Below are 25121 nucleotides of genomic sequence, written 5' to 3' on the forward strand. Positions count from 1 at the left end.
CAACTACGATCAAGGAGGTGAAAAACAGAAAAGGAAAAAATGGGAGGACACAAGTGTAACAGAGGGAGAAAACAGAGGATTCCTCTTCCTGCTGTAGTCTGTGTGGCCAGTGTCTTCCCCTGCTCAGCTTTCTGAGATACACACATCCTATTGATATTTTTAAAGAGGGCTTCTGTCCCAAGCGCCCCACCAAATAGTGTGGGCAAAGACCATTGGCTTTCAAAATGGGAGACAGGAGCCCAATTCTGGTTCCCTCCGTACCTTGATGACCACGTGGCACTGAGCAAGTTACATCAGTTTTCTGTGTGTTGGCTTCTTTGTTTGTAAGTTATGGATTAAAATAAAGTTCCTGCCTCAAACTATTTCAGTGGTGACAGTGAATATTAGAAATTTAGGCAAACAGTAGCATAGTTAGTTGTGTTAGCAGTTGATTTCACTGTGATTTATCAAACAATCCCAAGTTAATGGTGGCTTTGCATCTTATTTCTGTTTACATGTAAGAAGTCTGGAGCTATTGGTGTAGGGATGTTCATGTCTGGATGCAAGCCTCCTTTATCTTTCACCCAGCTGGCTTGACTGGCATTCTCAAGGTCATCTCATGGTCTTTAATGACTATCAGAGCTTCAGCCCTGTCATTCACATTCCAGCTAGCAGGAAAGAAGAAGCATTAAGGTGGGGCATATCAGCTTGCTTTAAGAACACGTCTTAGAAATTTCACAATCAGTTCCTTTTAGAACACACTGGCAGAACTTCATTTAGCTGCTACCTTTAGCTGCCACCTAGCTGCAAGGGAGCCTGGAAAAGATAGATTTTCTTCAAAGAAGCCATGTTCTTTGTTAACATTTTGGAGTTTTGCTCCTAGAGAGAATAGATATTATGGTTACGGTGAATGTTCTCTGTCAAATGAGTAGTTACCGAATTCAGTTATACATTAGAATTATATACCAAACATGCATATTCATGGGACCCACCACAGAATCTACTGATTGAGAATCTCTGAGAATAGGGCCCAAAATATAAGTATTACAAATATGTATCCGAGTGATTCTGGGATAGTGGAAACTGTTTGGAAACCACTGCTTTAAGAGACAATGAAAATAAATGATGAGGTTCACTTTCTCCTTGTGCTGTTTGAGAGATAAAGACCTCGAGCTTGTTAATTGTTACTATAACTTATTTTTTAGTCTTTTGCACCTGAGAATTAGGTTTTGCCCATTTGTTTATCTTCTCTTTGTGCATCTTGATAATGTTATGTCTTAGACCCTTAAAAAGTTATTTTTTGGTGGACTTCACCTGTGATGAACCCCAGGTCCTGTTCGAGGTTCCATAGATGAATTAGAAAGTCCTGACCTGCTGGCATCTTATTTCAGTGTGGTCTACTCTGGGGGCACACGTGGCCTGAGATGCTGGCTTTATACCCATTAGCAGTGTGCTTCTTTGGTTTCCATCGCTTGGCATATTTAAAGATTTTTGGGAAAATGCCGTAGAGGCAGATGAGAAATGTCATTCAGTGGAGTCCAAATAGAATCCTCCCTTCATGGGAGCACTCGTGGTTACAAGTGCTGAAGTTGGTCCTGACACCCTGTCAGCGTGCAGGGCCTCGTCACCAAGGACGTTGTCATCGTATCTGGTTGTGCTGAAATTTCTCTGGGCTATGACAAGTATTTCTGAAAACCCTTCTGAGATGATGCCTGGGCTGTCAGCTGAGATACTTGGTGATAGAAATCAGGGGCCTTTGCCAGTCCTTGTGCCCTCTTGTCGTTTTTTAATGGTGTGGCCTTCAAGTAGCTGCCCATTTTATTCTTGCACGTATCTGTTGTCAGGACAGAGCTGCTTCCATAAGGGACTGGTTTCTTTGTGCCTTGGGACTTGGGACAGGATGATCCTCTTTGATCTCCACTTCTGCCTATGTGTGTACAGATATGTGCTGCATTTCTCGTTCTGGTCTATTCTGGGAGTCAGCTTATGGTACAGCACAGAAATCACTGAACTGGAGTCCGAATTTCTAACCAGGAATCTTTACTTTGCCACTCACTAGCCATGTGACCTTGGGCAATTCAGTTACCCTCTTGGAGTCTATTTCATTATCATGAAATGAAAATGATAATGTGTTCTTCCCTATGCAATTGTGAGGATGAAATGAGATAGCAGGTGGGAAACTGACTTTGTATGGGTGTCACATAGACTTATTATGGATATTCCAGTTCTCAATTGCTGCCTAACAAATCACCTAAAACGTAATGGCTTGAAACAATGCCAATCATTTTATTAGCTCTCCTGGTCTCTGGGGGTCAGGGATTGGAGAAGGGCTTAGCTGAGTGGTTCTGGTCTGGGGGGGTGGTGGGTGGGGGACTCATGCAATTACTTGGTGGCTGGAGCTGGAATGGTGAGGACTGGAACAATGGGTGCTGGCCCAGCATCTCTCTTCCCTGTTGTGGACTCAGGGTCTCTCCATGTGGTCTCTCTCTATGGCTAGTTTGGGCTTCCTCACAACATGGCGGCTCCAGAACTGTCACCTGCTTCCACGGCAGCCGATGGCTTTAAGTACAAGTATCCCAGTGAGCAAGGCAGAGCAGAAGCACTTTTAGTGACCTGGCCTCAGAAGTCACATAGTGTCCCTTTTGTTGATAGTGTAGTCTGTTAGTTGACACAGTCACAAAAGCCCACCCAGTTTGAAGGGAGAAGGAGCACACATCCCATCCCTCAATGGGAGGAATGTCAAAGAATTAAAACAGCAACAGTTGATATTGTTATGATGAAAAGCCAGGTGAGAATGGTACTGTCTGATGTCAGACCACCCCTTGAGGAAGTATCTCTTTCCTTCTATTCCATGCTTTGAACTTCATTCAAAATGGAATAGTAATGTAATAGTAATAAAAGTTAACGTGTATTGAGCCCTGAAAGTGTAGGCGACACCATGCTAAAGCTTACATAAAATATCTCATTTAATCTGCGTAGCATACTTTCTTCCTTTCATAGATTAGAAAACTACTGCTGAGAAAAGTTAAATAATTATTGCAAAGTCACACTGTCTGGAAGAGGTGGGAGCTCGCATTTAAACCTTGGCAGTTTGCTTTCTAGAACCTGTGCTCTGAACCACTGTGCTGGACACTTCATAAATTAGAGCTTCTGGGACCCGTGTTCCCATCAGCTCAGAACTGCAGTCCTTATTCTGTGCCTGGCAGATGCCTTACCTCAGAAGGCTTCTGGGTGACAGTCACGATATGGAGGTCATCTTCCACCTTGGGGGCTGTCGCAGCCCTATGTGGGTAATCATTCCTCTGTGGGTCTAAGCAAGGATCTCTCTGTTCTTTAAAAAGAAGTTGGGTTGTTCTAAAGTGCCTGCCAGATTGTGACTGCATTTGTCAGCTCAGTGGGAGTTTACCATTTTGCTTTAGGTTTTATGTTTATAAATCTTGACACCTCTTACCTGCATTTTCTGGACCCATAACAGACCTCCAAGAATTTTGATCTACCTCTTTGTTTTTACTTCATCTTCAAGGTCTTTCCATAATCTCCCCACAGTGGAAGGGTTTGCCCGCAATCTTTTCATACATCACGTGGCTGTTGAAAGATACTCTTACAGCATTTGGATTCACATTTCATTAGCTTCATATGTTGTCTTTGGGGCTCCTCAAAGGATGTAAATCTACTAAAACATCCTTGCTAAATGTCAGGCCCTGGAACTAGGGGTTGTTGTACTGGAAGGTACCTAGTAGGACTTCTTCTGCAGTGATTTTCAGGAACCCTAGCTCTCAGTGTGGTCTTTCGGGTACCTTCCTTGAGTGTATTAATTATTTATTGCTTCATGGCAAGTTATTACCAAAACTTAGCAGTTTAAAACAACATGCATTTATTATCTCATAGTTTCTGAAAATTGGGAATCTGAGAGCAGCTTAGTTGGAGATCGAGGCTCCAGATCTCTCCTGAGGTTGCAGTTAAGACATCTGCTGGGGCTGCATCAGCTATAGGCTTGATTGGGGCTGGAGCATCTGCTTCCAAGCTGGCACACTGGCCCAGCTGGGGCCTCACTTCCTTAAGACTGCTTGAGTGTTCCTCTGGTGTAGCAGCTAGCTTTCCCCAGAGGAGGTGATCCAGCAGAACAAGGCAGAAATGACAGTCTTTTTTTGATCTAGCCTTGGATGTCATGGACCATTACTTCTGCTAAGTTCGACTGGTCACACAGACTCACTGATACAATGTAGGAGGGGCTGCACAGGGCATGGTTCTCAGCTGGCAGGGATCTTTGGGGGTCAGTCTTGGGCTGGCTTCCACACCATGGCCATGGCAAGGGGCCCTTTCTCTGGCAGCCTCCTGGCTGTGCTTACCCCGAAGCAAGGCTGCCTTGATCTGCTTTATCTATTGTGCCCTCTTGTAAAACTTACTTTGAAAATGTGCCCTTAAGAGCAATGACAACAAATAAAGATGCAACCCTCTCATTTTAAAGATGATGAAATTAAAGCAGGGAAATATAAAGGGTCTTACTTAAGATTACACAGTTGCTACCACAGCCCAGATGATGATGCCGGTGGCTCACCTCCGCATTCCGGGGTTTTCTGCCTTCTTGTATTGAAAGAGGATAAAGGCAGTGCCAGCATTTGACAGTGGAGGGAATTGGGCATCTTTGAAAGCCTTCCTTTCAACAGTAAGGGAAAGACTATTTCAGTTCTTACTTGAAGAGGAGTAGAAGTGAGGGCAGAAGGAAAAAACCTGATGCCTAGCTTTTGCGAATATTTAAGGTTCAAAGCCAGGAATTCCCTGGCAGTCCAGTGGTTAGGACTCTGTGCTTTCACTGCTGAGGGCCTGGGTTCAATCCCTGGTCGGGGAAACTAAGATCCCATAAGCCACACGGTGTGGCCAGAAAGGAAAAAAAAAAAGGCTCAAGGCCTCAAATTCAGAGCCTTCAGCATATTATAAACTCTCTTATAATAATAATAATAATAATAATAATAATAATTGAATAATGACTGCTGATATATATCTACTACTTACAGGATGCCGGGCTCTAAATCATGAGTCATCTTACTTAATCTGTCCAACCCTGTAAGTTGACACATTTATTACCCCTTTTCTATAGATGAGGAAGCTGAAGTCCCAAAAGGTAGTCCTGTATCTTGAAAGATGGGGAAGAGTTTGACAGGTGCGGGGAAGCGCTGGAGCATCCTAGATCGAGGGTACATCATGGAAGCAAGAAAGCTCAGTGCATCATCTAGCTTGATCATGGCGTGAACAGCGTGGAAGGCGGAGGCGGGGCTGCTGATGGTAATGATGTTAATCAGACCTGCTTTCATTAATTGTGCAGGTATTAGGTGCCAGCATTGAACTTGACATACCTTAGCTTAAGAAATCATTTTAATCATCCTAATTTTATAGATAGGGAAACTTAGGCTTAGTGAGACCATGTAGTGAAGATCCAGGTTGTAATTTTTCTTTTAATTTTGGTTAACAAAAAAAAACCCTCAAAACATGAAATTTCTCTTCTTAACCATTTTCAAGCGCACGGTTCAGTTAATGTTTAGTATATCCACACTGTTGTGCAACTGATCTCCAGAACTTGTTCAAAACTGAGACTCTGTTCCCAATGAGCAGGGACTTTCCATTTCTGCTTCTGTCCAGCCCCTGGCAACCATCATTCTACTTTCTGTTTCTGTGATTGGTCTACTTTAGATGCCTCTTATAAGTGGGATCATAGAGTATTTGTCTTTTTGTGACTGGCTTATTTCACTTAACATAACGTCCACAAAGTTCACCATGTTGTAACATGTGGCAGGATTTTCTTCCTTTTGAAGGCTGAATAATAATTCATTGTACAGATAGACCACATTTTGTTTATCTGTTCATCTGACAATGGACACTTGGGTTGCTGGCACCTCTTGGCTGTTGTGAATAGAGCTGCTGGGAACGAGGGTGTGCAAATATGTTGCTGAGGTCCTGCTTTCCATTCTTTTGGTTGTATACCAAGAAGTGGGATTGCTGGCTCATGTGGTAATGCTGTTTCTAATTATTCCAGGAACGGCCATACTCTTGTCTTTAGTGACTGCACCATTTTACACTCCCAGCAACAATGCACAAAGGTTCCGGTCTCTCCACATCCTCTCCAGAGGTTGTAAATCTTAATGTGTGTGATAGCCTGCTCCCTCCACTGGAGAAGCCGACTGTGAACTGGTCATGAAGGACTTTGAACTAGGATGCCCTCTGGCCCTTTCTCGCCCCCACCACTACCTCCCTGGCCCATTTCATCTCCAGCTTCATGTGCCGTGAAGCACACCCAGAGATGGAATTTCATGTGCTGGCCGTCTATGAAGGCATGTCCACGGGGCCAGTCACTGAGGATGCCGTGGGAGGGTCATTGGCTGCAGCTGCCCCAGGAAGGGGCCGACCCTCAAAAAGGCAGCTCTTGGCAAGGAGGCTGTTCCTAGCAAGTGAGGCAATGCACACCTCATGAAAGGGGCCTTAGGCAGCATATCACGGTGTGCACCGCACTTGGGTTATTGCAGTAGCTTCCTGACTGTTCTTCCCGCTCCCACCTTCCTTGCTTGCTCCCCTACCCCCCAGGTATGTGCACACTCAGAGCATCTGTTCTTAACTGGCAGTTTGCGTGATCCTTTTAAAATTTAAATCAGATTGTGCTGTTTCTTGGCTTTGAACCCTCCAGTAGCTTCTCTCCTCACACATAGGAAAAGTTGAGTTCTTAAGGATGCCTGGGAGCTCTAGAAGAGCTGCCTCACGGACTCCAGCTTTCCTCCCTGCCGTCTTTCCCAGGCTGCCTGGCCTCCTCCCTGTTCCACAGGCGGCTGCCTTGTATCTCAGGGTTGTTTCCGCTGCCTGGGACACTCTGCCTGGACACCCAGAGGCCTCATTCCCTGACCTACATCAGATTTTTGCTCCAGTGTCACCTTCTCAGGGAGGGTTGTCCAGACAACCCCACTTAAAATCTTAGCCATACTCACCAGCTACCCATCCACATGCCCTTCTTCCCCCCCTGCTTAATTTTTCTTCCTAGACTCCTCATCGTCTAGCATTCTATATAGTTTAATTATATGTGCCTTTGTTTGTTTATTTTCTGTGTCCCCCCAAGTGGAATGCCAGCTCCCGTGATGGGGGGCAAGGATTCAGTCTCCTTCACTTGCTGCTGTATCCCCAGCAGCTACAATTGAGCCTGGTACATAGTAGGTGCTCAGTCCACGCTTGTAGAATGACTGAGTACTTGGCAAAGGTGTGTAGACTTTTGGGGTCAGGCTGGTCATCCATTGGCCCCATAGATGGGATTGTGATACGTGTCAACTGTGCTGGGTATGGGGCTATATTTAGACAACCCACCTGCCCCAGGCATGGGTTTACCCTAATAATTAAACTCTTCTTGACCCACCCAAAAATCAGTCTCACCCTTTCCCATGTCTTCCGTGAAACACTTGGGTTTCTGATTCCTCAGCTTATGACGTTCTTCATAACACAAGAAAACCCACCCTAAAGCAGACCAGGAACATGCCGGTGGGGATGCTGGGAGATCGTTCCTTTGTTGTCCGTTTATTGGGCCTTGGCCACAGAGGATGCAGTCACCGCCCCCTGGAGGTTTGGCCCATCCCGTCCTCTCACCAGGCCCTGCAGGCCCTGCGCTCCACCTGCCGCCTTGCCCAGCCCCTGATGACTTGGCTTCCATTATGGTTGGAAGGGGTCTCCTTCTGTTTTCTACAGGGTTGAAATAATTTTGTCTTCTGGGTCCGTGGATCAGTACCTTGAGGGAACAGACAGAGTTCGGTCAGTGGTTTCCCAAGAGAGTAGAGCCTGGGCGGTTTGTAAGATTATTTTAGGTGGCACGTTAGCAATATATTTTTAAAAATTTAATAGTTAACATATATGTGTTATTGAGCCGAGTTGTGTGGGTTGAATGGCAGGAGTCTGAGTTCTTCAACCCCTTTGCTGCTGACTGGCTGAGGCGAGGGGCCTTGGACCAGTTACTCATCTGCTCTGTCTCACTTCCTTCCTCTTGAATTTTGGAAAATCCTGGGTATTTGGAAAGCTCTGTATATAGAACTTCTAAATCCCTCTTTTTATAAAGGAGTCACCGAGGATCAGAGAGGTTAGGTCATTTGCCCAAGGACACCCAGGTGGCCAGAGGCAGAGCTGGGCCACCGTCCTGATTTCCAGGGCTTTGTTTTCGCGCAGGAGAAGCTGCGTCCCGTGTTCTCCTCCCCTGGCCTTTTCATCACCCTGGAAGAGTCGTCAATTCCAAGGCCGTGGGAGAATGAGGTAGCTGTGCGGGAGCACTGCCTCTGCTTGTCTTGTAGAAGGGGGGGGCGGTGCTTCCTCCTCGGAGAGTATCGGAAACAGATTCTGCGAAGACCCCTCCTCCTCTCCCGACATAATCACAGCTGACATCTGTGGAGGGTTTAACGGGAGACACTCTTCACGGTGCTTTAGACACAGAGCAGTTCTCAGGCGGAGTCCCTGGACCAGTAGTGTCAGTGTCACCTGGATTCGGGGACTCCTCAGGCCGCTCCCCTGAACCTCCTGAATGAGGAGCTCTGGAGGAGGGGCCCAGCGCTCTATGTTAGCAAGCCCTCCGGGGAGTCTGATGCACGTTAGACTTTGAGGACCACTTACCCTCAGCAACCCCTTGAGGGTAAGTAGTAGTATGTCCCCGTTTTACACATGAGGCTAAAGCCGGGGGATGATGAACACCTCGTTACGCTGCGTATGCAGTCGGTAACATGAACGAACATCAGTTCAGTAGTGCACCTACTTGCACGTACTTGTCTGATCCCCGCAGTTACACAGCGGAGTGTCCATTTTGATCTCCATTTTACAGGTGGGCCAGTGAGGCTCAGGGATGTTAAGCAACTGCTCCAAGGTCACACAGCAACTTAGCTTTGAAGTTATGGCTCAGACCCAGGTCTCTTCACTCTCGTTGGGTTTTCCCAGCCAACTGGCTCCTGCCTCTGTCGCCAGCTGTGTGCCTCTCCCTGGCTGCCATGGGAGCATCTGTCCTCTGGGAGGTGCTGCCTCTCCACCCCCTGTTCCAGCAGCTGCAGTCCAGAATCTGGGCCGAGCCTGACTCCCCCCAGCCCCTCCGCACAAATGCCAGCGTTTAAATAGGTTTCCCCTCCCACTCCCAAAGGCTCCCGGTTATGAGATGCTTTCACTACATTGTGCCCCCAGGCAGAATGCCTGGCCTTCAGGGTCGCTGCTAATGGGGTCGCTGCTGGACACGTGGCTGGCTGGAGTGTTGATTACTTCTGCCGGGGCCACAGTTTGTCTTCCATCCTTTGGTTTGGTCTGAATTTCTTTGGGGACAGTGGTTATTTTTCTCTTGCATGCCTGTATGAGAAAACAGCCCTATGGGGATTTTTTCCTGTTGGAGGGCAGTTCTCTTTCAGGTTACATGGAGACTGGCAAGCACACAGTTATAAGTCCCTGCTGACCCCGAGTAGCAGCAGTGAATATTGCCCTGGTCTCATTACTAGAATGCCCTCTCCTCCTGGAAGCTCTCCCTGCCTCTGCTCGGTCTGGGGTGCTGCTGGCTACTCTGGGGGCAGGGACGCCGAGCTTGCCACCACAGAAGCCTCTGCAGTCCCTGCTGGGGTTGTCTGGTTGTCTCTTTCTCTCTCTTCACTTGACCCGGGGGATGAAGGCTGATTGACATTTCGATCCTTTGAGCCCAGCACAGTGCCTGGCACATCAGTCTCCAAAAACACTCCGGTCATGTCTGAATTCTTCCTGCAGGCCCTAAAAGTAAAGGTCACTCACTTGACCCCAGTGGCATCAGGAATGAGAGCCTAGCTCTGGCACTCTGACCGGTATCTTTGGGTGCAGCTTGCAGCACTGTATTCAGGAATAAAGGGAGTGAGCAGGAAGCTTTACTGGCTTCCTTAGGAAGAGCCTTGTGGTCCCTGTGTCTGAGAATTTTGTATAGTGCTCTAAAATTTTGTTTTAAGTAAATTTTTTTTTTTTTCGCCACGCCACACGGCTTATGGGATCTTAGTTCCCTGACCAGGGATCAAACCCTGGCCCAGGCAGTGAAAACACTGAGTCCTAACCGCTGGACCGCCAGGGAATTCCGGAGTGCCTTAAAATTTATAACTACAGTTTATCCTTTCTCAAGTTTGTTATTTTGATGCTCTCCTGCCTTGTTTTATTTTAGGGATCGGTGATATATCTATGGATGCTCCACAGTTATCTGTGGTTCCCTTCCAGCCACCAGGACGAATGGGGTGCTGAGGAAGGATCACTGGAATTTGGTCTGGTCTTGGCAGGAAACAGAGGGACACTCGCAAAAGAGGTGGAGAGGGTTTAATGCAGGGTTAAGGGGAACCAGCGAGGGTGGTACAGCTCCCACGAGGGAGTCACTACAACCCCTGGGCTCGAGAGGTGCAGGCAGGAGGCCCTGTGGAACCCAGCAAGAAGTGGACATAAAGGGGGGGGGGCCTTTGGACTCCCGCTAGGGTCTCCCATTGACCAAACTCAACCAGGAACCAGAAGCAGGAGGAACCCAGTTAATTCGGTCTAAAAAAATCAGACTCTTGGGGCACAGAGCCAGTTGGAGAAGGGCAGAGAGTGAGTCTAGAAGAGCATCGTCACACTACTTGCAGACTTTTTGACCAATAAAGGCAAGTATGACATCTACCAAGTATAGGGCGGAAGTGGACCAGTGGTCACAGAATCTGATGTTTAGACCCTTCCCTTTGGGAGTTGGAATGTCCATGTATCTGTGACCATCTTTAAGCCACCACATTGAGAAACTTGAAAACCTGGACTTCCTAGCTTCAGAACAGAAAGTTCTCATGGTAAGGCCATGTGTGCACCCCTGCTCTTTCAAGGAACCTTCATCCCTGTTCCCGGACTGTCTCCGCTCCTACCCCAAGCCCTGCCTCACTCCTGCCATTCGCTTCTGCACCCACAAAATTTGGGACCACCCCGAACTCTTCCAAGCACGTGTTCGTGACACTCCAATTTTCTGCTTTCCTGGGTAGCAGGGCTCTGCCGCAGCGGCTCCAGAGGATGAATTTATTCATGGTGGCAGGTGTACTGGATGAAACTAAAGAGATTGGAAAATTATGTAAAATGTTTGCGAATGTGCATGCTCGTGCTTACATTTAATGGGCCCATTTGAAAACGTCCCTGAACCCTGAAGCCAAGACAAAGTTTGATATCTCGGAGGCCAGGTGTTTAAATATTTGCAATTCCAAAGAGCCTGATTCAGCGTGCTTTTACCCATTCTCATCCCCACCCTGGTTATGTCTCCCATGTGCAGGCGTTTCCCTATCCGTTTCCTTCATGGTTTAAACAGTGACAGTTGCATCCACATGACAGGCTTTGATTCCGAGTCTTTTGGAGATATTATCCGGAGATAAGCGGGGCTGTCATCATTTTACAGGTGGAGAAGTTGAGATGTGCAGAAATGAGTTTGAGAAAGGTGGCTTTGGTGCCTCGTGAGATCTGAGCCTCCCCCACCCCCCTCCCCATCCTGAAAACCTGGACCTTTTGCACAGCAGCGTTTTTTTGGTGGAATGCCTCCTGCACATCGTAGGATGTTGAGCGCCATCCCTGGCCGCCACCCACCGGATGCCAGGAGCCCTGCACACCCCCAGGAGTGACAACCAAAAATGAGTCCAGACGTTGACGCCTGTTCTGGGGGAGGCAGAGGGGAGTGAATTACCCCCCATTGAGAACCACCGCCTTCCAGCAGGGTATTTTAAGATCTTGAGCATAGGAGATTGTTAACTGGTCTGAGATGGGGCTGGGGCACAGGGTGTATTTTTTAAATCTTTTGGGTGTTTCTGATGTACCACCAGCAGGGTGAAGAATCTCTTTTGCAGAATTCAAATCCCATCTCTCTCAGCGTGTTTCCTGATCTATAATGCTGGAATAGTAACACTGTACTTGCCGTGTGCAACTAAATCTGGCAATCTGTGTGCTGAGTACAGTACCTGGAATGTAATAATTTGCTCAATACATATTAGCTCTTAGTGTGGTGATTATTCATCTCTTTTATCTTCCCTCGTCCTCCTTCTTGATCCCCAGGTATAAGTCTGGAGGAGGGACCCTGTAGCCCTGATCCAGGAGTCGGGGTTTGTGTATTGAGTGTGGGGTTGAACATGTCAGGGAGCCAAGGGCACAGCGGATGGGTCAGGCAAGGTAGGGCCTGATACACAGGGCGAAACGGGGTTCTTCAGGACGGGGAGGGGCAGGTGCAGCGGTGAGAGGCTCTGAGAATCCCGCAGCTGCGGGTGAACCCGTGATTTCAGGATTTCTCGAAATGAGCATCTGGATGAAGCTGAGGTTCAGCTCCTGGCATTGAGAGTGGGTGGCCAAGGTGCAGTGAAGGTCGCTGGAGTTGAAGAGGTCTTGGAAGTGCATTCCAGGCTCTGTTTATCCTTGAGATGGCTAAACTTCCCTTGGTGATGTCAGGAGGCACGGTGCTGAAAGTAGGTCTGGGGAAGCCTGTGTGGCAGTGACCAGGACCTCAGAACTGCACTGCAGTTGGAAGTGGCTCATGAGGATAACAGGGAGTCTGGGAGCCGGGCCCTGGGAGGAAGGGCCATGTGTGTGGTTCTGAAAACAAAGAGGCACCTATCAAGACCCCTCCCTCGAATTTCAGTATTGGGTGCCCTGGCGAACGTATTGGTTCTGCAATACTCCCAGGACAGAACAGGGCTGGAGTGGGTGTTAGTAGGCAGGTTTCAATTCGAGGGAGGCTGTGCTTTGGTAAAAGGACAACGTGGAGAGGCAGGAAACCCCCCCCCCCTTTCTTCCAGCTGTTCTGAGAGAAGCTGGGCAACTTCCTAAAGGGGATGCCCTAGGGCAGTACTTTCCAGTCTTTGTCAGGTGTGGCTCCCACAGAGGATGACAATTGTATGGTACAAGGAGGTGAATAGGAAAAATTGCTGGCAGCAGAGGGCAGCCAAACCTGAGGGGTAGCCCTGCCTGGTAGCCTGGAGATCTCACTTCAAGAGATGAGCGTCTTCGTCGCCTGTAATTCATTTCACGGCACACCAAGGTGCCAAGTCACCCCGTTTGGGAAGCTCAGCTCTTGACATTTTTGCTGTGATTGGGCCGCGGTGTGCTGTATTTCTGCACATGGCATAGTCCCCTTCCGTGACATCCTGCAGGACACGTGTCATGCCCCTCATGTTACGTGATTGGTTAATGGACAGACTGGGGCCCATGCTCTCGAGTGCTTGGAGGAGATGACCCGTCCTCGTCCCATTGATTCTGCCCGTCTTCAGTTCCTTGAATGGCATCCCAGCTGGGGCCCATAGGTGGTTGTTGGTCCCTTTGCCCTGTTATCAGGTTACCCCTGACCTGAGACCTCTTGTGAGAACATTTCCCAAACTCTGAGCCACCACGTCTCCGTCTGAGATCCCCGATTGTCAGTTCATCCTTTCAGGGCGTATTACTTTCTCTTCTCTTGTTACCAGTTGTCACTGTCTCCAGGCATGGGGGCCCGGGACTCACTGTTTAGCTATTCAAGCCAATTGCCATTTCTCTCATCCCCAAAATGTAATTGAAAAGAGCCTTAATGGTTTCCAAATGATGATAGCTCCATAAACCGATTAAAAAGGCCTTAATAAAACTGTCTCGAGTTATTCTTGACAGCTGCCGCCAATGCTTTTTGTGCCCCAGTGCTCCCAGCAAGAAATGAGGGCACTTTTTCGTGCGGTCCAAAGCGCCAGGAAAGTCCTCTTCCTCCATCTAACTGCTCCCCTGCTTGCTTTGCTTCCCAGACGATCCACGTTGCCATTGTCTGTGCCGGATACAACGCCAGCCGGGATGTCGTCACCTTGGTGAAGTCTGTCCTGTTTCACAGGTAAGCGTGACTGTTGTCCTCTGCGGGCTCACGTGTGTAGCTGCCAGCCTGTGCCTTTCCTCCAGAAAGGGTTAAATAAAAGCAACATTTCTCATCAATCATTTAAGCTGCCATGAAAATGTGAATATTGTCTGAAACCCTGGGGAGATTATCATGTTAATAATGTTTAACATCAGTGATGAGGTGCCCTCTCGCAATGTTTAGAATTGTAACTCTTAGACCTTAAGGGACCTTCAAGGACACTCCAGATTTGCTACTTCACTTTCTTCATTGCCTTCCCCTGCCTGACAGTCATCATACCTCCATTTACACTTCCCTGTTGACAAGTTGTGTTATGGACTGAATTGTGTCCCCCTAAATTTTATCTGTTTGAATCCTAAACTCCAGGACCTCAGAATGTGATGGTATTTGGAGATAGGGCCTTTCAAGAGATAACTAAGTTAAAATGAGGTCATATAGGTAGGCCCTAATCCAGTATGACTGAGGTTTTTATAAGAAGAGAAGATTAGGACAGAGGGACAGCCATTGACAAGCCAAGGGGAGAAACCTTAGAAGAAACCAACCCTGCTGACACCTTGATTTTGGACTCCTAGCCTTCAGAACTAGAGAAAATAAATTCCACTTGTTTAAGGCACCCAGTCTGTGGCATTTTGTTATGGCAATTCTAGCAAGCTAATACAGGATGCTTATTCTATTCCAGCGTAGCCCATCCCACCTCCGGGTGTTTCTGACCATTAGACAGTCCTGCCTTACATCAAACTGAACTTTTCCAACTGGTAGATTGTGTGATGAAGTCCATTGGTACTAGTGCATCACCATGGAGACAGTCATACAAAGGATGGATTCGTCTTCCACCTGGAAATGACAGTCCCTCCTGAGTCCTCTGTTCTCCAAGTCAAACTCCTGCCATTTGCTTTTATAATACTTTTTCATGGCACTCTTCTTCTGTCCCCTCACTATTTTGATTGATACCTAGTTATATTCAGAGTGTATCCAGAATTGGGCCTACAGCCCCAGCCAGTGTCCTTGGGCTCTGCTCTAACATTCTTTCTTACCAAGGGTTTGGATGAAGCTCATCCATAGCTGCAGCCAACAGCATGGAAATGTATCAGATAACCACGGCAGGATCCAGAAGGGTCTTAGCAGTAGGAACAGTCATGAAAAGCTCCCACAGTTTAATTGAACAGTGATCAATGTAAAGTTTTACACCCAAATCTGTCAACAGCATAAATGGAGATGGGAGAGATGGTGGACGCCCAAGACATACCCACCCTGCAGGAAGGTGGGATTCATCTTGTGTCCACTTCCTCTCTCAGTCCCCCAACCAGCCCATCTGTCACCGATGCCTTGAGGTCCTCCTGCCTAAGTAATTTTCAGTTCCACCCCTTCCCCTCCATCCCCACTGTGACTGTCATAGCTCATGTCTACATGTACTCTCAGCTGTGCTTTCTGTCTCCCTGACCCATCCCTAATGTCAGAACGATATTTCAGGCATGCAAATCTGATTTCCTAAAACCTTTCATTAGCTTCTCCTTGTCGAGGGAAGAGAATTGAATCTCTTTACTGTGGCACACAGACCATCCGGGAGGTGACGTCATTCTCAGCAGTGTTCTCTTTCTCCTCCTTGCTGTTTCTTCATGCTCCAGTAGCACTGACCTGCTGGTAGGTCCCCACCCTCTCCAAGGTGCGCCTTGCCTGTTGTTCTCCTCTGGCTGCTCTCTCTGCCCTTTTCTCCCCTCCCCCTGCCTCTCCCTGCCACCCCAGTCTGGCAAACACCTTTTATCCTTGAAGCCTTTGTGTAGGCATCATTTCTAACCGGAAGCCTGGGTCGGGGCTCCCCTTCTACCAGCCCATAATACCCTGTGTATCTGTCTATCGTTATATTTATTACATTGTAATTTATTTATGTATTCATGTTATATCTTCTGTAGTAGAATCTGGGGCTTCTGGAGACAGACACCGTGCCTTATTTTTCCTGTTTTCCCAGTATCTCAGCAAAGTACTTAACACGTATTATATGCTCAGTAAGTGTTGACTTGTTTTAATAAGTGAACCTAGGAGACTGCATTAATAAATAACCTGAAGAGTGTTAATTCAACCAGTTACCTACTAGCCCAGATTTAGTTCGATTTCACATTCAGGCCGCTATATAGCTCAGTGATGTTCAGCAGATCATCTCACTCTTGAGACTTTAGTTTGTATATCAGTTAGCGTTTGCTAGGAATCAGTTCACCCCAAAACTTAACTTGGTTGAAAACAACATTTCTTAGCTCAGCTGTTTGTACTGAACTCACGTGGCTGGTTCTTGCTGGGCCCCCATTGTTCTTGCAGTCAGCTGGCAGGTTAGCAAAACATCAGATTCACTGCCTTCTGGAACAGGGAAGGGAGTTGGGAGAGGTGAACAACCAACAAATATATTACAGGATCAGTTACTGCTAGGGGTGCTCAGGTCCTCCTTGTAGCTCTGTCCGGTTGCCACTGTGATTTCAGTTGTACATCTGAGGAGGAGATGGGAATGCCGAATGAAGAGGGGCCCTTTCCCAACACCATGGCTTCTGTGCATTTTTGAGACTCCTGGTTCTGCAGCCTTCATCTGCCCCTTGAAACCAGGCGTTATGTAGGCTAAGCATTGAATCAGATGAGTGGTTCTCAGCCTTTATGTGTTTATTCCTTGTCTCCACTAAAGAACTCGGGTCCCTCCCTGATTGAAAAAAAAAGCCCACTCTTTAGAGAAGAGTATTTGCATGATTACAGGTAGTCGTGCTCTTTCTCAATTATGGCACATTTAAGGTCATAAAACCTAAATAATTCCAATAGTTGCTGAAATCGTAAGAATCCTGTTGAGTATAAACTTTTACTCCTACAGTAGCTGAAGCACAAAGATGTTAAATTTAAAAATAGCAATAGTGGGCTTCCCTGGTGGCGCAGTGGTTAAGAATCCGCCTGCCAATGCAGGGGACACGGGTTTGAGCCCTGATCCAGGAAGATTCCCACATGCCACGGAGCAACTAAGCCCATGCGCCGCAACTACTGAAGCCCGCGCACCTAGAGCCCGCGCTCCGCAACAAGAGAAGCCACCACAGTGAGAAGCCCGCGCACCGCAATGAAGAGTAGCCCCTGCTCGCCGCAACTAGAGGAAGCCTGTGAGCAGCAACGAAGATCCAACGCAGCCAAAAGTAAATAAATAAAATAATAAATAAATTTTAAAAAATAGCAGTAGTTTTATTATCAGCTGCTGATGGCATGCCATACTTTCATGGTGGCATGGGGATTTGAGAAGAAAGCAAATTCTCAGTATGTGGTATGAACATTCTACACCCCACATCAGTGACTACTTGATCTCCTTGGACCGAATAGCCAATTAAGTCCCTCCCATCCTTGAAATTCTACAGATGCGAATCACTCTGTGAATTGATATGCTGGTGATAATGATTTGAGATATCAAGACAAAAGGACCTTTGAAAGACATTCAGCTCAGAAAGTCCAGCTATAAATAGCTTCATTGTTTCCGAAGCATGTTATGAGGATTAACTAATACTTGATTATAAAATACTTTGACAAATGGAGTACCTTCCTAATGTTAATAATATAGTGGTGCAGGATGCTTCTTTTGGCTTTCACTGTTAATTACAGTAATTGGATTTATTTTCCAGACAAGAATTTTAGCAAAATTTCATTTAAGGTTTGCTTTGTTAAATCAAATCAATTTTGCTTCTGCAGCACGCTTAATGACAGTGGGCACACTTTATTTTAAAAGATAGTAAGAGTGTTATGGGCACTCTTATATGCTGATGCTGGCACTAAAAAATTGCTATAACCTTTTAGAAAGAAAATTCATAGTATTATGACCAAGATATTTACCCTATGACTACTTTAGGGAGTCTGTCTTAAAAGGATAATCCTAATTACAGAAAAAAAGTTTTTGCAAAATATTGCTTATAATCATAAAAATTCAAATAATACTTAAACAATAAGTCTAAATAGTGGAATGTCCTCTTATAGTAAACCATATTCTTAGTTGGTTGTAAAAAGTATGTCATAACATGGACAAGTGATATTTTATGATATAAGGTGAGTAACAACACAATTCAAAAACTCATGCATGCGGCTTCCCTGGTGGCGCAGTGGTTAAGAATCCACCTGCCAATGCAGGGGACATGGGTTTGAGCCCTGGTCCGGGAAGATCCCACATGCCGTGGAGCAACTAAGCCCATGTGCCACGACTACTGAGCCTGTGCTCTAGAGCCCATGGGCTGCAACTACTGAGCCCACATGCCACAACTACTGAAGCCCGTGCGCCTAGAGCCCATGCTCCGCAACAAGAGAAGCCACCGCAATGAGAAGCCCATGCATTGAAACGAAGAGTAGCCCCCTCTCGCAACAACTAGAGGAAGCCTGCGCACGGCAACGAAGACCCAACGCAGCCAAAAATAAATACATAAATTTATAAAAAAAAAAAAAAAACTCATGCATAACATCGTTCCACTATATAAATACATGCACACATGTGTGGCATGCATGCAGATACACATATACATGGTTGAAATACAAGGGGTGAAAGAATAGCAAAACATACATGAAAAATGGAATTTTTGTATGTTGTGTCTGGGGTGGTAGAAATACAGATGATCTTGGTTTTGTTTTCTCTTTATATATATTTTTGGTCATCTTATTCTGTACCCTCTATGATGAAGAAAAAAGGAGGATGAGAAAAATAAATACAAAATAAATGTGAGCAAAGGTTTACCTAGTAGAAAATAACACAATATGTGTCTGTGTCACCTAGATGGGAGACTATTTAAAGAAAAGTTGGGGGGATGCCTGTAGCTCCAATCCCAGTTGCAGATAAACTGGGAAGTATAGCTGCTCTTCAAGGAAACCGAGCTTTTAGTGAGCAGAGGAAAAAGTATATATATTCACTTAGTCACTAAGTGCTTACCTCCTGGGCAGGAAGGTGGACCAGCTTGTAAACATTTAATATTCGTTTGCTGGGATGATCTACTTACTCTTACTCCACAGCCCTGTTGGCAGGAAGAAGCTGAGTGATTTGCCTTACTTTGCATGTCAAACAGCTGGGGTTTTTATTTTTGTGTGTGTGTGTGTGCGTGCCCGCCTTTTTTTTTTTTTTTTTTTTTTTTTTTTAGCCTTACTTGTGCCCCTCAAGAAAAGAGAGGATAAAACAGCATCTTCGTGACCACTGTCTGCCTCTAATTGTCTTATTGCTTATTCAGGCTTAAACTTGTTATAGAAGCAGTTTCCAGATTTTGAAGGGAGGAACCTAGGATTTAAGTAAAAGAAACCAGAAGTAGGTTCTGATTCTGGACCTTCCATCTATGAGCTGGTTACCCAGCAGGTCACTGTACTTGTTGGAGCTTTGCCTTGCTCCCCAACCTCTCATAGAGCCCTGTTGTGAATATCAAAAGAGGTAATTGATGTGAAACATTTGTGTATTTTATTTATTTAACAAATAGGAACGTAGTTCTCACTCTACATCAGGCTGTGTTCTGAGTGTTTTTCAGATATGAATGCATTGAATGTTCACGTAGTTCCATGGTGTGGTTACTGGTATCCCCATTTTATAGATGATGAAACTGAGGATCCATATGTGAAGTCAAGGCTCAGGGTCACAGAGAGGAGGGGCAGGGCTGGGTTTGGACCCAGTCAGTCTAGCTTCAGAGTGTGAGCTCTTGAAAAGTTACCGTTTTGAGTATCATTTTCTTATTTTTATTTTCATTCATCATTTTGGGTGACCATGTAGACATTATTATTATTCCTGTGATTTCCATTATCATCCTCATTCCCCCCCAGGTATGTATTTTTGAGGTGTTAAGTATAAATAGTGGTTTTAAAGGCCTGGACATTAGTGTTCTAGTAAGACTTAAGAAAATCCCATGGAGGAAAGAAAAGAAAATGGTAACTATGTGAGGCGATAGATGTGTTAATTAGCTTGATTGCGATGATGATTTCACAATGTATACATGTATAAAAATATCACCTTTAATGTTTTCAAAGTATTTAATGTACACCTTAAATATATACAATTTTTATTTGTCAATTTTACCTCACTAAAGTTCAGGGAGAAAAACAGCAAGGACATGTAGAATCTGTGAACAGGTAAAAGATCTATGCTATTTAGTCACGCATGTGTATGTAAAACCAAAAAGAATTCATATAGTTCAGATGTCAAGGATAGATCATTGTATTTGACCTTCATCCCAACCCTGTACAATGGATGCCATTACTCCCACAAATGGATGAGGAAACTGAGGCTCAGAGAGGTTAAATAGCTTGTTCAAGGTCACAGGTGAATAAGTGATGCTCCTGGGTTTCCAGCCTTGGCTCCGGCCAACCCTGGAATCCATGCTGCTTTTACTACACCATGAGGCCTTTGATTTGCTCTGTTCTTCTCCCCGGGAGAGCTTTTCTGACATGATACTGACTTGTCCTCGATTCTTCCTACATTATCAAGGCCACTTGTCCTCCCCCAAACCAAGAACTCACACTGAAAAACCCTCATTCGGGCTGCTGTGGTCTTCTGCAGTGAGTTCCATTTAAATCCCTCAGTGTAACAGATTCACTGAGCATTCGAGTTGCTGTCACAGGCTCTTTCTTTTTCTAAAACTGCAATTCCATTGTAACCTTAATAATTAAGGATTATTTCAACTCAGCTGTCCCTGTATATTTTAATAAAAAACAGACTTTGGATTGCCTTACAGGGGCTGTGGCACATTCCTGACAAAATAAGAAAGGAAAAGCAGGGAGAAAGCTAGGGTTTAATCATCTTTGCCTCTTTGTATTACCATATTTATTGCATCCCAGCCTGGAACAGGGGAGCAGTTAAGGAAACCGGAGGCAGCAGGAGCATTGCTCATTACAAGCAAAATCTGCAGGCTGTGCTGAAGATGAAGCGTGCACTTGCTTCCTTCTTTGTTAAAAAAGTGTGATCTGGTCTGAATTGGAACAGACCTAGTGTCTGTGTTGCTTGAACCCAACCAAGTGGACCCCACTGTATTTGAAGATGTGTACTCAAGCTTGCCTGTTCAGGTAGAAGCCTGTTCTCATGGGCTTAAAGCAGTGCTCCCAAAATGCATATGTAACTGGTAGACTGGTATAAAAGACTATTTCAGATGTTATATCGATAGAAAATAAAAAATAACATTGAATCATATATTAAGAAAATTATTCCTTTCGTGATTCTTCTGAATGAGTTCTTATTATCTTCAGTTTATGAAACTCATTTTGGCGTACATAGGTTCTTAACATCTGTCTAACTCTTGCTAGTTTACCTCTGGACAACAGAGAATAGGATGGAGACGCATCACCTCTGGCTGATTTGGGGAATTGGAGGCCTCTATCTTTAAAACATTTTTACCTCCCTGAGTTAGGAACCAGTTGCAAAATAAGACTCAGAAGTTACACATGGAGAATGAAATAGCACCTCTACTGCTGTTAGTCCTGAATTGTGGGATGTTCTTTCAATTGTGGGTTCTTTTTTGGCCTCTTGAATTGGGTTTACTTACAGTCTGAGCCAACCTGGACAACTGCAGGCCTTCCCCACCTGGGCAAATGATTTACTGTACAACACAGTTCCCCACAGAAAGAAGCCCAGAGACAGCTGAACAGACCAGGCCTCAATCCCTCTCCCAAACTCGTAGGTCAGACCATCACTCCACATCTCAGGCCAGTAAGTAAGCATTGGGATGTAAATCACATACCATGAAATTCACTCTTGAAAAGTGGTTTTTAGTATAGTCAGAGTTATGCAGCTATCACCACTATCTAACATTAGACCATTTTCTTCATCTTGTAAAGAAACACCCGTATGTATTAGCAGTCACTTCCCATTTCCCCCTCCCTCCATCCCCTGGCAACCACTAGTCTACTTTCTGTTTTTATGGATGAGTTTATTCTGGACATTTCATATCAACAGGATCATGTACCATTTGGTCTTTTGTGACTGGCTTCTCCTACGTAGCATAATGTTTTCAAGGTTCATCCATGTTGTAGCACGTGTCAGTACTTCATTCCTTTTTATTGCCTAGTAATATTCCATTGTATGCATGTACTACATTTTGTTTATTCATCAATTGGTGGCCATTCGGGTTGTTTCTACTTTTTGACTATTATGAATAATGCTACTCTGGATGTTTGTGTTCAAGCTTTGTGTGAATATATGTTTTCATATTTTTTTGTATATAACGAGGAGTGGAATTGCTGGGTAACTCAGCAATGGTAACTTTGCTCAATTTTCTGAGAAACTGCAAAACAGTTTTCCAAAGCAGCTACAGTCATTTTAGAATTCCACAAGTAACAAATGAGAGTTCCAGTATCTCCATATCTTTACCAACACTTGTTATCTATCTCTTTATTTTAGCCATGTTAGTGGGTGGGAAGTGGTATCTGAGTTTTGATTTGCATTTCCCTAGTAACTAGTGATGTTAAGCATCGTTTCCTGTGCTTATTGGCATTTGTATATCTTCTGCAAGAAATGACCATTCAGATCCTTTGCTCCGTTTTTAACCTGCTAACTTGTCTTTGTCTTGAACTGTAAAAGATCTTTACACATTCTTGGTTTTAAGTTCCTTATCAGACATATGCTTTGCAGATATTTTCTCCCATTCTGGGGCTGTCTTTTTCACTTTCTTGATGGTGTTTTCTGAAGCACAAAAGTTTTTAATTTTGAAGACCAGTTTATCTGTTTTTCTTTTGTTGTTTGAGCTTTAGATGTCATATCTAAGAAACCATCACCTAATCCAAATTAAAAGATTTACTCTCACATTTTCTTCTAAGTGCCTCTACACCTAATTTCCAGGTAATTGTGTCCACTCTGAGGGAATTTGGTTCTCTTCGGTAATTATTCATTTGTCCGTTCATTCATTCTTTCAATAAACAATCACTGGATGATTATATCTACAAGGAACTGTTAAAAATCTGAGGAAAAGATCATCAACAAAATGTAGCTTCCAGTGCCAAGACTCCATCTAACAGGGAACCGTTGCAAAAATCTAAGTTGTGAGCCCTGATATCAGTGGGAGGCACTAAGAAAGGGCATCTGACTCCATGGAATGGCTTCCTTGGAGCCGTGGCGTCTAAATTGAGAACAGAAGGCTGGAAGCAGGAAGTGCGGCAACGTGTAGGCGGTGTGGAAGCCACGACAGCGTGAACACAGCCTGTGGGAGAACGTGGCCAAGTCCTGGACCTGACTCATGGCCAGGCACTTTCTAGGCACTGGGGTTGTAGAGGGGGTTAACGAGAGAGTAGGTGCTCTGTGAAACGAGAGAATCTCTACCCTAGACAGCTCACTTTCTAGTGGAGGGTGGAGACAGACCTGCAGATGAAGATGGAGATTTCTAATACTAGTCAGTGCTAGACAGAAACCAAACAGGGCAGTGGGGTGGGGAGTGATGGGGAGGGAGAGGGGCATTTTGGATAGAGTAGCCATGGAGGGCTTCCTTGAAGAGATGACACTTCAGTTTATTCTTGAAGGAAGGATAAGAGGTGGCCACATGCAGGTCTGCGGAGGACAATGGCTGGAGTGCAGGAGGGAGTGGGGAGGCGTGAGCATGGACAGGGGGACAGGGTGAACTCATTGAAGGTCCTGTTAGCTCCGGGCGGGAGGCTGTATGGTGAGCGGAGGATCACGTGATCATTTTAGAGCGTTCAGGGCTTACAGGATGGACGAGCTATTGGAGGGAGCAAGCTCAGAGATCAGGGAGAGAAGGGGTGAATATGTTCATAAGATGTTACTGAAGGTTAGTTGGGATAATAATAGCTAATTTTTATGAAGTCCTTACTGCCTGTGAGTCACCGTTCTAAGTCCTTTATATATTTTAACTCAGTTAATTGGACAGTAACTTTGAGGTAGGAGCCATCAATATCAACCCCATTTTACAGATTTGGAAACTGAGACTAAGATTAAAAAGCTCACTCAAGGTCACATCATTTGTGACAGAACCTGGATAAGAAGCAGCCAGGTGGTTTGGCTTCAAAGACCCAACCATGAGACTAACGCTGCCTCTGGGGACTTGCGGTTGACTGGGTGTGTGGGACGTGGGCGGGGAAGGAGCCCAGGTGACAATCCCATTGCTAGCTTGTGAGTCTGGGTGAATGGTGCACCTTTCACTCAGGCAGGGAATTCAGGAGGATGGACACGTGTAAGGGGCCAAGAGAGGACAACACAAGCCCCTATTTAATATGCCAGGCGCTGTTCCAGGGGGTGGGATACACCAGTGAGTGACCAACCAGGTCCCTGTCCCCATGGAGCTGACATTCTTGGTTTGTTAGGAGGGTTGTAATTGGGTCGTCTTGATTCCAAGGGGCCCATGGGATATGAAGTGGGACCGTCTGGTTGGCAGCCGGATTCAGAAGTTAAAGCTCAAGGGCGACATTCTGGCTTATACAGGGGCTCTATGAAAAGTGGTCTGGGCCATGCTTTCAGGTGCTTTCCTCGTGGCCGCTGGAGGTGCAGTTGACGGGACCCACATCCTTGTGATGGTACCCAAGGTGGAACATTAGCAGAGCCCCTCCAGGTGTTCATCCTCCCCACAATGAGACGTGAGCTACTGCTGGCTAGACCGCATTGGATTACTGAGACGGGGTCAGCAAACTGTCAGGGTCCTGGTGGTCCCCTGAACTGGGGACTGTGTGTCCTCTGATTAAGCGTTTTCCTAGTTGTCTAATGAGGGAAGCTGATGAGGCTCACTGACCCATTTGACAATGCAAACACCTAGTTTAGCCCTAAAGATGAGCCCAGGTTCTTTCTGGAGTTACACTCCCTTCTGGAGAGATGCTTTAAATAGACCAGAGGAAGAATGCAGAAGAGGGGGAAAGCCTCATACAAATGCTTGCACCGTCCTCCTCTGAGAGCCTGTTCCTCTTACCCACGCTGGCCCATCTTCTGCTCGGTAACTAGATTAACCTCCTGAATTACAACTTCAATCTGCTGCCTGCTGAGCTCCCCAGACCTTGTCTGGCAGTCTTCCTGTTGTTAATACTATCTCTCTCTTCTTTTTTTCCTCCCCATTCTGGGCATACACTAGGTGTTCAATAAACGTTGTTGTGTGATCCACTCAAATAAGACTATTGTTCTTTCACTGACATACGGTGGACTTTCCCACCTCTGTTCCTTTCCTTATTCTGTTACCTCCTGCAGAATGCCTTCCTCTATCCTCCATCTTTTTGCATCCAAAGGTCCGGTTTACTTGCCACATCATCCATGGACACTTCCTAGATTCTCCACTAGTGAGAAGTGGTCTCTCCCACCCTTATACTCCAGTAGCATGTATGTTCCTCCTTGTGGAACCGTCCTGTACCG

General features: G+C 45.7%; 1 protein-coding gene across 1 annotated transcript in view; it reads left to right on the forward strand.

Annotated features, from left to right (window-relative positions):
• LARGE1 (LARGE xylosyl- and glucuronyltransferase 1) overlaps nucleotides 1-25121 on the forward strand; it is a 598072-nt gene that overhangs the window by 275683 nt on the left and 297268 nt on the right. The window contains 1 exon segment of the mRNA XM_061204391.1: nucleotides 13725-13807. Coding sequence (XP_061060374.1) covers nucleotides 13725-13807 — 83 coding nt within the window.

Source organism: Eubalaena glacialis, chromosome 11 (genome assembly GCF_028564815.1).
Source record: "Eubalaena glacialis isolate mEubGla1 chromosome 11, mEubGla1.1.hap2.+ XY, whole genome shotgun sequence".
Classification (NCBI taxonomy): Eukaryota; Metazoa; Chordata; class Mammalia; order Artiodactyla; family Balaenidae; genus Eubalaena; species Eubalaena glacialis.